General features: G+C 36.0%; 3 protein-coding genes across 3 annotated transcripts; all 3 read left to right on the top strand.

The window, feature by feature from the left end:
* Positions 1–2,790: 2,790 nt before the first annotated feature.
* LOC128617173 (parvalbumin, thymic-like) lies at positions 2,791–3,841 on the top strand. Its single transcript, XM_053640200.1, has 4 exons — positions 2,791–3,047; positions 3,241–3,373; positions 3,498–3,607; positions 3,686–3,841. The coding sequence occupies exons 1-4, from the start codon at positions 2,987–2,989 to the stop codon at positions 3,712–3,714; spliced, it is 333 nt and encodes a 110-aa protein (XP_053496175.1). The 5' UTR covers positions 2,791–2,986; the 3' UTR covers positions 3,715–3,841.
* Positions 3,842–5,825: 1,984 nt separating this feature from the next.
* Positions 5,826–6,773, top strand: LOC128617172 (parvalbumin-2). Its single transcript, XM_053640199.1, has 3 exons — positions 5,826–5,901; positions 6,259–6,391; positions 6,482–6,773. Exons 1-3 carry the CDS (start codon positions 5,841–5,843, stop codon positions 6,597–6,599), a joined length of 312 nt encoding a protein of 103 aa, XP_053496174.1. The 5' UTR covers positions 5,826–5,840; the 3' UTR covers positions 6,600–6,773.
* A 3,078-nt stretch (positions 6,774–9,851) lies between these two features.
* LOC128617355 (parvalbumin alpha) lies at positions 9,852–13,929 on the top strand. The gene is made up of 6 exons (XM_053640431.1): positions 9,852–9,951; positions 10,314–10,379; positions 10,645–10,777; positions 10,868–10,977; positions 11,358–11,416; positions 13,644–13,929. The coding sequence occupies exons 2-5, from the start codon at positions 10,319–10,321 to the stop codon at positions 11,381–11,383; spliced, it is 330 nt and encodes a 109-aa protein (XP_053496406.1). The 5' UTR covers positions 9,852–9,951; positions 10,314–10,318; the 3' UTR covers positions 11,384–11,416; positions 13,644–13,929.
* Positions 13,930–14,225: the final 296 nt, after the last annotated feature.

The raw sequence follows: 14,225 nt of genomic DNA, 5'->3' as shown, positions 1-14,225 counted from the left end.
CACAAAAGTTATGGAAAAAAGATTAATCTCTGCTAAAGTTATGGAAAAGCCAAAGAGAAAGAGAAAGAAAGGATCTGCTCATGATCCACAACCTACAAACTGATCTGTGAAACCTGGTGGAGGTAGTGTCATGGCTTGGGCTTGCATGGCTGCTTCTGAATCAGGCTCACTGATCTTTATTGATGATCTAACTCATGATGATAGCAGCAGAACGAATTCAGACATTTACAGGAACATTTTGTCTGCCAGTTTACAGAGAAATGCATCCAAATTAATTGGGAGGAACTTTGTCATGCAGCAGGACAATGATCCAAAATACACTGCCAACACAACAAAGGACTTCATCAGGGGGGAAAAGTGAAAGGTTTTAGACTGGCCAAGTGAATCACCTTACCTTAACTCCATTAAGCAGCATTTCACCTCCTGAAGAGGAGACTGAAGGGAGAAACCCCCCAAAACAAACAACAACAGGCTACGGAAAGAGGCTGTGGTAAAAGCCTGGAAAAGCATCACAAAAGAAGAAATCAACAACTTGGTGATGTCGGTGAGTCACAGGCTTGATACAGTTATCGCAAGCAATGGATATTCATCCAAAAATTAAGTGTTATTTACTTTCATTTACTTCAAGACTCACCTAAAAATTGGATGCTCTGATACAAAAGGTTATATGTTTGATGTTATTTAACACAGAGATTTAAAGACCAGGAAATAAAAGCTTTAATTCTAAATTCTTGTCTAATATCCATCTTTTTTATCTCAAACCCAAATGTCTTTGGTGTATAGCACAAACAAGTGAATCATATAGTTTAGGAGGGGAATGTATGGATTAAATGTTAAACTTCCTCTCATCAGGATTTTGCTTATGATGTCTGATGCCTTTCAAGATATGTTAAAGGGACAAATTTGCCCACACCGTCCTTCCTGTAGCTTAATGTGTAAAAATCAACACACTTTGACTATAATTATGCACTCTTAAATCACAAAGAGATTCCCTTTGCTGACTGGTGTATGGAAAGGCCCCATCATGACAACTTAGCAATAACAGGATGTTTTCGAAAGCATTCAGCTTTAAATGAATGAACAACAAACGCACAAGATCTTTGTACGGAAGCATACGGATATAAAGCTGATAGAGAAAAGTAGGAAGGATGACTAACTCTCATGAACCAAATATAGTCTGTTCTAAACAAACTTACCAACTGATTTGTGTCTGCCACTTATATACAGAGAGTTTAATACAAAACAGACTATAAGAATTTCACAAGAATCAAATGTATTGACATTTACAGTGCAGTCTGTGTGTAGCACTAATTTGAGAGTAAATTACTGTAAATTACTGTGTTTTTTTATTGGGCAAAGTTGAATTAGGAATTATGTAGGAATTACACATTCTTCGGGAAATTGTAAATTAATTAATAAAAAATAATAGAAAATGACAGAACCAAATTATACTTTAAAAAAAACAAACTCATGCTTGTATTTAAAATCTATAGTCCTTATTTGGCAAATATTACACTGTGAAATATTTCACTTTCATTGACTCAAACTGCGGTAGATTTTCATCAACTAAAATTAGACAAAAAATAATAATCAATTTACTAAAACATGGTACACCTACTCTTTTTATTTATTTACTTTTTTTTGTAATTAGAGTAAAACTTAATTGCTTAACCTAAGTTCAGATAAGTTTGCTCCCAATATTAACACTAAATCATAAATAATTGGACAGATATCTGATTAGATGTTTCCTCATTGTATTATTATTGCATTCACAAAACAAATCTGGATGTGGTTGCTGTAATCTCTCAACATGGGGACCAGATGAGCATCAAAAAGCTGACAATTTCAATTATAAAGAAGAGCTCACTGTAAAATGTACATATTAACTAAAAAAACCAACCAGTTGCCTTAAAATTTTTAGTTCCTTTAAACTCTAGTGGTAAGTTAAAACAATGTGTAAAAACAGTTCTCTTATCTGAACAACCCTGATGCTGATGTGTCAAAAGAAGAATATTTCTGATAAGACAAATCAATATTACCACATAGAATATAAATACCTAGCAAGACCACAGAGGGACTGCGTGTGAGCCAAACCACTGGTAAGTTTTAAGAAGAGAAATGTCAGGTTACACTTTACTAAAAATTACAGCCGATTTCTAAAACAGAGTCTTGATGAATATGAATTTCCACCATGCTGAGTGGACTATGATAGTCAGTGAAACATGGTGCTAGTTAATTATGTGACTAAAACATGACCAAACTGTAAGCAGCATATACAATATGAGCAAACTGTGAGCTGATTTTTTAAGTGCAAGCATAGATTTTTTTTAGATAAAGTTTAATTTTATGCTCAAGAGCACCTTTTTGTTCGTCAGATGTACATCAGTACATTTAATTCTGTCACCAGTAGTTATATAACTATGGTGCAAAAAGGTGGGTAATTCCCATAAACTTCCTACTTCCTGTTTGCCCAATTTAAATAATATGGCTAGTCTTTATCTATAGTAAATACTCTCAGATTAATGCTGAATACAGAGCCATCTTAACTGCTCTATTCCAGCTGTTTTTTTTAAGTGAAACATGGCAGTGATGTATATAAATACACTCAAATTAAAACTTAAATATTACAACGTAACCTTATAGTTACTGCTTTATTTCAAATCTATATTGCTTACATACTACAGTTAAAATATATCATTGAACTACTCTCACTTCACTCATCATGTTGCATGGATGATCAAATAATTGACTGAGACAACCGTTCCATGCGTATTTTTTGTTTGTTTGTTTGTTTGTTTTAACCATTTTATTAAAGGCAATTTCGTCTCTTGTGTTGTTCAGTGCTGTTACAAGTCAGGTGGTGTAAAGGGCTCAGGTGCTGTTGACAGAGGCGCTGGTGGTTTCTGACACATACAACAAGCACAATCCTTCTCTTGCCATATAGTGGATAGACAGAACGTCAGAAATTCTCCTTGCTTTACTGAAGATGGCATTTACAGGCTTTCTTGCTGCATCTGATATTTCTTCTGCCATCAATGCTTGCAAAGGTATGAACATTATGTTTGTGTAATTTTTTTTTTCTAACAACTTGTATCGTTGTTTGAAGTTTTCTTATGATCAATGCTCTACTCCTAAGACTTTGAAAAACACAGGTAGCAAACATTTAAAAAAGAACAGAAAATTCTTTTCTGGGTACATTTGTGTTTTTGAATATTCTAAATCAAAATGTTCATATTTCAGCAAAAGATTCCTTTAGCCCAAAGACATTTTTTGCAACGTTGGGTCTATCCAAGAAGACTCCATCTGAGATAGAGAAGGTTTTTAAAATGCTTGACCAAGACCAAAGCGGATTTATTGAGCAGGATGAGTTACAGTTGAGTATATTTCAATTTTCATCACTGAACATTCACCATGAACTTAATTTCAACATCTAGTGTTACAAATAATGCTTCTTATTCTCACATTACAGTGCTTTGTGCTTTCTGCTTTCACTCTAGATTATTTCTGCAGAATTTCTCAAAAGGGGCACGGACTCTCACTGCAGCTGAGGTGAAGGCCTTCCTCGTGGCTGGAGATATGGATGGGGATGGAAAGATTGGCTGGGAAGGTAGGTTTAAATAACTATATTTTGTACCACTTAACTTGTAAGTTTATCTTAATTGATAATCATGTTTGCTTCCCTCAGAATTCTCAGCTCTTGTGAATGATTCTTGAGCCCAGATCTTCTAAACAACACTGGAGAAAGAAACACTGCTGAATGTTTACTTTGAGATGGGAAATTAATATTATAATTATAATATTAATTAAAATTATATATAAATATATATATATATAAATTTGTATTAATAATCCATTTTAATGATCAATAATAATATATAAAAGGAAATGATCATGTACTTTGTTGCATATTTTACAACATCATTGTTGCTCTTGGTTATGAAAATCTATCAAATCTATATGGAAACTAAATAAAGATGTTTAATCAAAGTCTATTTGAGTCATTGCCATTTCAATTTGTCTTTAGTCACACTTGAAAAAAGGTTTTTCTAAAGTGAGCCTTTTTCTAACACTGTATGGCAGGTGATCAGCTACAGATATGAGTTGTGATAGATTTTTCCCTGACCTTTGAATTAAGCATTTGAGAAATGACCTTGAGCGTGAACACACACACACACACACACACACACACACACACACACACACACACACACCACAGGACAAAGTGATTACACAGCAATAATGAATTTCTCTCATATCTCTTGATCATTCTAGAGACAGATCCATTTCAGTCCTTGAACTGCCATCTGACACAGAAAGAGAAAATGCCTGTAATGTGAAACATATAGAAGCTCAGTTACAGGCAGAAACACTCAAGCCTATTTAGGAGTTATTTGTGGTGGCTTGTTCATCAAATAATTAGTGCATATTTAGTAATGTGACACATTTACCTTTACAGCAGTTAGCAGACACAATGAAATTAAGAATAACGAATAATTCAGCTAGACATTATCTAATATGTGACTACAGAAAGCAACTTTTTATTTTGTATTAGTCAGATTATTTCAACTTAATTGAATTACTTCAATACATTTTTTATTTATTTAAAAAAAATTAAATATATTGGGGTTGTTGTTGTGTTTTGTTTTTTTTTTTGCATGCGTTTAGACCACATTCATCACTTGTTTTGAGTCAGTTGTATTGCAGACCTTAGTTTTTTAAAGATTTTCTCTACAATTTTTATTTTATCAGTGTATGCATTATTATTTCAAACACATTACTTGTGTTAATTATACTTAACTACTTATGGAGCATTTGTTACAGTTGAGCTTTTTTTTCATTTAATGTCATTAAATGGTAAAACAATATGAATGAATCAAAGAATAAATGAAGAATGAAAATTAATGAATGAATAGGATGACACTTCAATCAATATTAATAGCTGATTCCTCCATGACAAACTCATTACACTTAAACTGTCCTTCTTTCTTCATGCTAAATTCAAGGAGCTCATGGTAAAATATTGTGTTTCGCAATGGAGCTTAGCACATTACCCATTTGAAAACCTATAAATAATCCTATATGACTACTGGACACATTTTTTTTCAAAACTATTGCCAACCTAAGCATATGGTGTCTATTACAGTTCTTGAGACAAGGGTATAAATGCAAGAGAAGGCACTCTTGGCCAAAGCCATCTGCCACATCTGCTATAGAGCGCAGCAACACAAAGGTGAGGCCCATCACTGCATACTCATCTCGCCATCTTTCACCACCATGGAATACACATAAAGAAAAGAGGAGCAAAAACTCGCTGGTGGATGCAAACGGATCTACATCTGCAGGATATGGCTGCCTTCTTTATCCTAAGCTATTATCTCATCAAGGATTTTTACCTGCCTGAGGATGAGCTTGCTAGCCTAAGCTTCTCTTCTTCGTGTTGTGATAGGAATTTTGGTGTGACGGGTTTAAGAATCAGGCCTGTCCAGCTAAATTTAAATGTCTAGAACTGTATTAATGTTCATATGTCTGCAGGATTAATATAAACATTGTGTGTGAAGATTATGCTGGGCACAATGATAGTTAAGTGATGTATAATTAGGTTTTGTTGCCACTGCTATACAGCACAGCTTCCTGTTCAGACTGAAGATTCTAGGTATTAATTTAACACTGAGGATTTTATTTTGTGGATTAGTATTTGCTACAGTGCTAGCCTTAATACCTTGTGTCAGTATGGTATGCAGGAAACATGCTAAAAGTTAAGTGTATGTGTTTTTTTTAATGTGACATTTAAAACTCACTTCCCTCACTGATTTGCAGATATCTAAAAAAAACAAAACAAAATGGCCTTCGCTGGAATTCTTAAGGATGAGGATGTGGCTGCAGCCATCAGTGCCTGCTCTGGTAAGACGGCCATATTGCAGTTCTGTTCATTCTACAGTCTTTCTTTAAGTGTTCTTTATAGTCAATAATGGTAGCTTTCCAACTGGGCTCTAACTGGAGCTTTCTCTGAAAGGTTCCCCCAATGAACCCTTTACACTTCTAGATGAAGACTTTGTACCAAAGATTGTAATGCGTTTCTTGTCATCCCAGAAATGTAATAGGGATCATTCACGATAGAAGCCATTTAAAAACACTAGACTTAAACGTTAATATAAAATGTTTCATTTGACTGGTAGTGTTTTAGACAAGCTGTTAATGACAAAAAAAAAAAAGAGCAAAAAAAAAATACTAACAAGTGGAATTTCTCACTTTTTCTAGCTGCAGATAGCTTCAACTACAAAACCTTCTTTGCCAAGGTTGGCCTGTCAGCTAAATCTGCCGATGAGATTAAGAAGGCCTTCTTTGTAATTGATCAGGACAAGAGCGGCTTCATTGAGGAAGATGAGCTGAAGTAAGAATCCAGTTCCTTGAGCTTTCGTTGGCTTTAATTTAAAATAAAAATCCCATAATACCCATCTTAAACGTTACCTGTTTCCTTCAGACTGTTCCTGCAGAACTTCTCTGCTGGTGCCAGAGCTCTGACTGATGCTGAGACCAAGGCCTTCCTTGCAGCTGGTGACAGTGATGGCGATGGCAAAATTGGAGTTGATGGTACTTAAGCAATACTAGCCCTCGCAGAGCTTAAATGAAAGGCATTATAATTTAATAATGAAGACAAATATGTGAGACAGACAATAGATACACTGATTGCTTACACAAATGATTCTGTGTGTTCAGTAGATATTTGATTAATATTTTAATCACTTTTTAGTCTGGTGTTTATATAGTTATTTACTGTTTACATTTCAGAAAATTGCTCTTTTATTAAAGCATTGTGATAAATGCTTTGCTCTATGTTGTCTGTTAAGACGACGCAATAGAGAGAAGATATGCATGCATGGGGTAGTGGTATAAAACTGTTTAATACTGCTCCAAATTCACAGTTCATTTCATTCATTGTTGCTGTTTTTTTTTTTTTTTTCTTTTCCAGAGTTTGCTTCCCTTGTGAAGGCTTAAGCTCTCATGGAATCCAGTTCTTTTTTTCTTTTTTTTTTTTCGTTTTGGAAATAGGTCTCTATACTTTTGTAGAGGCCCTGGCTCCAATGCTTAATGAATTTTTTTTATATATGTATTTATTTACGACAACTCCAGAACTCCTCACTGCAAGAAAAAAATGTCTTAAAAACTATTTATTGTTCATTTATTGCTTGTTAGGTATGTAATTATGTAAAGCGCCTAACTTGTGCAAATCTAAAATGCCTTTTGCACTTTTGACAATGAAATAAATTTGCATTTGGTGTACAACTATCATCCGTTGATTATCTAACACACACATAATCTTGCATGAACCAGCTTGATATAGGAATTTTACACAAGAGACAAAAAACAGTTACATGACACATAGGCGACAGTTTGGATACACTGTCAATTGGGATAAATGGTATAGTGAAAAAGAAAAATTGTTAAACTGTTAAAGCCAGAGATTTCCAGCTCTATCTCTGGCATGGAGGGACTGAGCAGAAGGAATGTACAGACGTTTCAGCTCTAGGATCCACAGAGGATTCCTAAGCTACATTTCTCTATTCATACTCGGCTACATTACTGTACAGGCATCACTTACATATGTCTATAATTATCCCAGACAGATCAGTAACATTGTGCATGTATGTAGTACATACATGAGGCTGGTGTTGCTATACTAGTTAGGTCTTACTGGGAATTACTTTTACAAGACCTTATTATAGTCAGTTAGCTCAATTTTTATTAGAACACAAGAATAAACAGTGAAATGTTCTTCTTGATTTTAAAACTTAGATAGATGTGCTGCATCTTGGGCATTTCTTGACATGTAAAAAGGCTTCTGTACGCTCCCCTCACATTGCACATGTGGAAATCTAAGTGATGTTGAAATCTAATTGAAAGGATTTATTTTGAAGGCAAAGCTTCAAGATTTAGGACTTTTGAATGAACAAATCTCTCAGTCTTTTTCTGTCACCCTCCTAAAAGAATGCAGTGTGCCATTTGATTCGGTTCAGGCAGGTTGCAGTTAGTGTTAGGCTTAAAGTCTTAAATGAAAAGAAATAAATACATTTCTGATCTTAGAGAAAAACCAAAACAGGCAGGTTTAGATTTTAGCATAATTAAAAACCAACAAACAAACAAGCCACATATAGTGAGTGATGATACTGCCACCTGCAGCTGTCCCCCAACCTGCTTAGGAATTCATTAATAAACAGCTGGATATTAATATATAGCTTGACATGAATGTTTTTCTTAGAGTTTATGAACTTATGAGAAAAACTATCATCTTAAATGATTATTTGCTATTCGGTATTGCTTAAATAATAAGTTTTCATCATTTTACATTAACACACATACAAACACACACACACAGTGAGTGAGCAAGAGAGAGAGAGAGAGAGAGAGAGAGAGAGAGAGAGAGAGAGAGAGAGATGTCTGTTTGGCTACTGGTTAAGTGGGGTAACCCTAACGTAAACAAAGTTCCACTCACGATTGTGTCTGAGCATTTTAATGACGAACACCTATCACCTTTCACAGCCTTCATAAATAGTGCCTTCACTGTAATAACATGTTGGCAGAGTAGATATACTTGAGGTGAAACAATTGAGTCACAAAATACAAAAGTACACTTCCCAGTAAAACATTTCAGGTGAATGATTCAGGTAGTATTTTAACTGTCATAAAAGGCTGGATGATTACATTATAAATCCATTATAAATCGATTAAATCCCTGTGCTTCAACGCTGACTTTTTCATTTACAATTTCAGTTCATTTTCACGTAGCCTAGTTACAAAATCCCCAGTGTTGAATTAACACCCAGATTGTTGAATTTACACCCTACAGTGTTTATATATATATATATATATATATATATATATATATATATATATATATATATACATACATACATACATACATATCCAATTGGAACATAACTCTGAAAATGTTCATTCCAGACACGATGTAATGGGACTGAATTTATTCAACACATACCTTCAGTAAGTACAGATAGATTTGCTCTTAATACACTGAAGCAGTGCTTGCACCATTTTTAAACATGGCAATGAAAATCTAATTGCATTCATGCATTTAAATTTAAACATGCTACATTATTACATCTTTTGAAAAACTTTTGGATCTAATGTGCTCTTAAAGATCATTATTTATCATAATAAACATGTATATACAAAAATAAAACTGCCTAATAATGGCAACATTAATGTGTTTTAGTCCTTTCTAGCCATACAGCAATAAAACCAAAATATAAGCATGAAAGAAAACTAGCACATTGCTAAGGAGGTGAAAATAAACAGTGCAGAAGCCTAAATTACAAAAAAAAAAGAAAAGATGGCAATAACAAACAAACAAAAAAAAAGTGGAAGAAGAAGAATTAATGGTAGCTATAAACCTGTCACTCGACTGATTCCGTTTGTTTGTTTGTTTGTTTTGAAAAATTGGACACCGCCAGTTTCAGAAACTCTAGCCTACACAGAAACCGAACTGATAATCCGATTTGTTTAAATGTGAGTTCAGTCCTGAAAGCAAAGTAATTCTACAGCTTTTCCGATCATCAGCATCAGCAGTGCAAGTCTCGGTGAAGAGAGAAGATCATGTGGACTGACTGTCTCCACACTGCAGCTCTGCAGTTCACTGTTCATCCGGCTCAGCAGCATGTATTATTAGCCCCGCTGGTGAGTATTAAGCACTTTTACATATACGTACATTTGAACCATCTTCATTTATACGCTTATAAATAGAACGGCCTGACTACTGGATACGTTTTTCAGGCAACTGCCTGGCACGCGGTGTCTGTTACGCGCTTGCCTCAAGTTTCGGTGAGTGGACACACAGCGCGAGCGTATATAAACCTCACGGCGCGGAGCATGTGGTCACTGCAGTCGCAAGTTTTCATCAGTCCGAGTGCACATCGCAACCCCAAACAACTTGAGGTGAGTGAGTGTCTGCAGCCTCAAGCCGAACACACTTTTCCTTTTTATCATTTTTTATTTTCTTTTTTCAAACCTTTGGACTAACTTGGGACCTGCATCAGGAATAAGTAGCCTATGGATCATAATGTCCAGGATGTGACGCTTAAAGCTTAGCCTTCAAGTCGTTCACTTCTAATTTTCTTTTTAATAAATCTGCATAGTTTATATTTTAATATGAGCCTACTATAGTGATAACAAAATATGCATGAGCTACTGTAGGCTATATGGTGCTTTATTAGGCAACACTAACGCTTCACTTGTCTGTCTGTGAGATGTTTACATTTATAAGCCTTATCTCCATCTTTTTGTCTTTTCCTTTAAAGCAAAAATGGCATTTGCTGGACTCCTGAGTGATGCTGACATCACTGCAGCCCTGCAGGCTTGTCAAGGTACTGTCAATATCTCTTGGTCCTCTCAATCATTACAAGACTATGTCTGCATTACCTGAGGTTTTCTTGAGGCTTTAACATCCTATCATGGCTCAACCATGAAGAACACTTTAGTTTCAAGTAGAGCTGTTGCTCTTCAGAACATTCTAGACAAGCTAAAGACTCTCAAGTTTGCTTGCAGTGATTTTCAAATTACTCGTCACAGTGTTCGATTCGTCAAAACTCTCGTTCAACATTGTCAGTGTGTGCTTTTTGTGCTCTCCAGCTGCTGACTCCTTCAACTACAAGACCTTCTTTAGCAAGGTTGGCCTGAGTGGAAAGTCCAGTGATGATGTCAAGAAGGCCTTTGCTGTCATTGATCAGGACAAGAGCGGCTTCATTGAGGAAGATGAGCTGAAGTAAGAATCCAGTTCCTTGAGCTTTCGTTGGCTTCAATTTAAAATAAAAATCCCATAATACCCATCTTAAACGTTACCTGTTTCCTTCAGACTGTTCCTGCAGAACTTCTCTGCTGGTGCCAGAGCTCTGACTGATGCTGAGACCAAGGCCTTCCTTGCAGCTGGTGACAGTGATGGCGATGGCAAAATTGGAGTTGATGGTACTTAAGCAATACTAGCCCTCGCAGAGCTTAAATGAAAGGCATTATAATTTAATAATGAAGACAAATATGTGAGACAGACTATAGATACGCTGATTGCTTACACAAATGATTCTGTGTGTTCAGTAGATATTTGATTAATATTTTAATCACTTTTTAGTCTGGTGTTTATATAGTTATTTACTGTTTACTCTACATTTCAGAAAATTGCTCTTTTGTTAAAGCATTGTGGTAAATGCTTTGCTCTATGTTGTCTATTAAGGTGACACAATAGAGAAAAGAAATGCCTGCATAGGGGTAGTCGTATAAAACTGTTTAATACCACTCCAAATTCACAGTTCATTTCACTCATTGTTGCTGTTTTTTGTTTCCTTTTCTAGAGTTTGCTGCCCTTGTGAAGGCTTAAGCACTTCATGCAGCCTGATTTTTGGAGTTGATGGTAAAAAAAAATCCTTTATCATTTTATTAATCCTGATACACAGTATAATGCTTGTTTTAAACCCAATTCTTACTGCAGATACAGTTGCAATCAAAATGATTCAACCCCCATTGCAAATCAGGTTCATTGTCAAAATTTACAGACTTTCAGCTGTTTGCAATGAAGAAATCAAGCAAAAGCAATTTAAATAGTTCAACACAATGAATGCTGCAAGTGGTTTCCCCAAATTCAACTGAAAATGCAACTTATAATGATTTCTCCAGTTTCAGAATTATTCAACCCCATGAATAGCATAAATATGCAAAACAGGTGTTGTCTCAAGCACACATGATGCAACTAATCAAGGGCTTCATTAGTTGCACCAGATGTGCTTGAGCTGGAATACATGAAATACCTGAACTGGCTAGGGGCAGAAAATCGGTGAAATACCTGGAAAAGGAAGCCATCAACGGCTGTAACCAGGTTTCTGAGAAGGTAGGTTGTGAAAAACCCTCGAGTGACTGCAAAAGACCTGCAGCAAGACTTGGTGGCAACAGGCACTGAGGTTTCAGTGAGCACAGTAAGGTGCATCAAAAACGCAGAAGGTTTCCATGCCAGAACTCCAAGATGTACACCACTACTGACCCAAAAGCACAAGAAAAGTCACTCAAAATCATATAAATAAGCTACAGAAGTTTTGGGATTCTGTACTGTGGAGCAATGAAACAAAACTGGAATTTTTCGGCACGATGGACCAGCGGTATGTCTGGAGGAAGAAGAATGAAGAAAGAACTTCCTGTCCACAGTCAAGCATGGTGGTGGCTCGGTGATGCTCCGGGGCTGCTTTTCATCCTCTGGCACTGGGAACCTGCAGCGTGTAGAAGGCAAGATGGATTCATTGACTACGTTTACATGGACAGCAGTAATCTAATTATTGACCTTACTCTGAGTAAGATAATAATGTGATTAAGGTGTTTACATGAGTCGCTTTTAGAATACTCCTTTCATGTACCCGTTTTACATGTTATAGAACATAATTAGATTAATGGCACACGTCATTACGTCACCGCGCCACGCCATCCGACGTCCCTCCAGAATTTCACGTATCAACATACAGTTCGTCTTCGTTATGGTGCCGTATACGGTTTTGGGTGTTTTTATTTTAAATTTTTATGAATGCTTCCAGTGCGGTTAATTATTTGTCATATTATACGTGCTAATAGATGACTGCTTGAAGCCATAGGCTGTGTCCCAAATTGCGTACTTACCTACCATATAATAGCCGAGATACATGTATTTCTCTTACTGCAGGCCTATAGTAGGCAAGTATGCTTGGGACGCTGCCGTGCTCTCTTGTTTGCCGTAAAATGGTAAGCGCTGCCTTGTGTGTACGTGTCATGTAGCAAAATGCGGTGAAAACTCTCACATGACATTAATAATGTGATTAAGGTGTGTACATGTCTGTAATACAAGTTGATAATGTGACTAAAACAGGAGTACTCCACATGCCTTAATTCGATTTGTGTTTACTTCGAGTATGACCTTAATCGGATTAAGGTAATTAAAAATTGCTGTTTACATGGTAGTTTCTTAATTAAAGTATTGTCTTAATCGGGTTAATAGTGGATTATTGCTGTCCATGTAAACACACTGAATGAAGTATCAGGAAATCCTAGGAGAAAACGTCATGCTGTCTGTGAATAAGCTGAAGCTTGGGCATCATTGGACCTTCCAACAGGACAATGACCCCTAGCATACCTCAAATTCCACCAAGGCTTGGTTGCAGAAGAAGTCCTGGAAGATTCTGCAGGGCCATCACAGTCACCTGACTTGAACCCCATAGAAAATCTCTGGTGGGATTTGAGGAGGGCGGTTGCAACACGCAAACCCAAGAATATTACTGAACTGGAGGCCATTGTCATTGCTCAGGAATGCTGCCAGAAGCTGATGTCTCACTATGAATCTTGTTTGCAGCAGATCATAACAGCAAAAGGGTGCTCTACTAAGTACTAAAGATGTTACCATGAAGGGGTTGAATAATTTTGAAACTGGAGAAATCATTATAAGTTGCATTTTCAGTTGAATTTGGGGAAACCACTTTCATTGTGTTGAACTGTTTCAATTGCTTTTGTTGGCTTTGTTCATTGCAAACAGCTGAAAGTCTGTAAATTTTGACAATAACCTGATTTGCAGTGGGGGTTGAATAATTTTGATTGGAACTGTATTTAATTACAATTTATACTTTCAGAGCTTGCTGCTGTAGACAAGGGTTAAATGACAGCTGACCACAACAACCTCTTACAGAAAAGGAACAACAATTCCCAAAGCCTCACCTCAGTCAAGCTGATTTTTATACATGACTTTGACATGCCTGCGCACCTTCTGCTCCCACGCTGCCCTCTGTCCTGAATGACTTTAAATGTCAAATGGTTGTTTAAGACATTGTTACAGACATGAACTTGGGGTACTGTACAATCTGTGATGCACTTTTTTGGGAAAGGATGGTGAGAAGAGAATAAATGTCCTTTTTTTCATGTTTGTGTCCTGATTTTCATTTTCTTTTATAATATAACATTCTTCTCTTATGTTAATGTGTGACTTAGGAATTACACAATAGCAATTTTTTAAAATCACTCAAACAAAATGGTTTTAATTTTAAGATGCAGTTTGCAATGTTTAAAAAAGTTTCCATACCTGTAAAAACCATACTGTTTCTAGGATATCTGCCACAGACTGCCATTCTCATTATTTATATACAGTTGATCTGGCTAGTTTCCTAATTTCAGGCTTTTGTTAAAAATTTTTCAGCCTAGATTAAAAATCTCCAAAT

Source organism: Ictalurus furcatus, chromosome 13 (assembly GCF_023375685.1).
Source record: "Ictalurus furcatus strain D&B chromosome 13, Billie_1.0, whole genome shotgun sequence".
Taxonomy (NCBI): Eukaryota; Metazoa; Chordata; class Actinopteri; order Siluriformes; family Ictaluridae; genus Ictalurus; species Ictalurus furcatus.
This window is presented reverse-complemented; position numbering and strand designations above follow the sequence as displayed.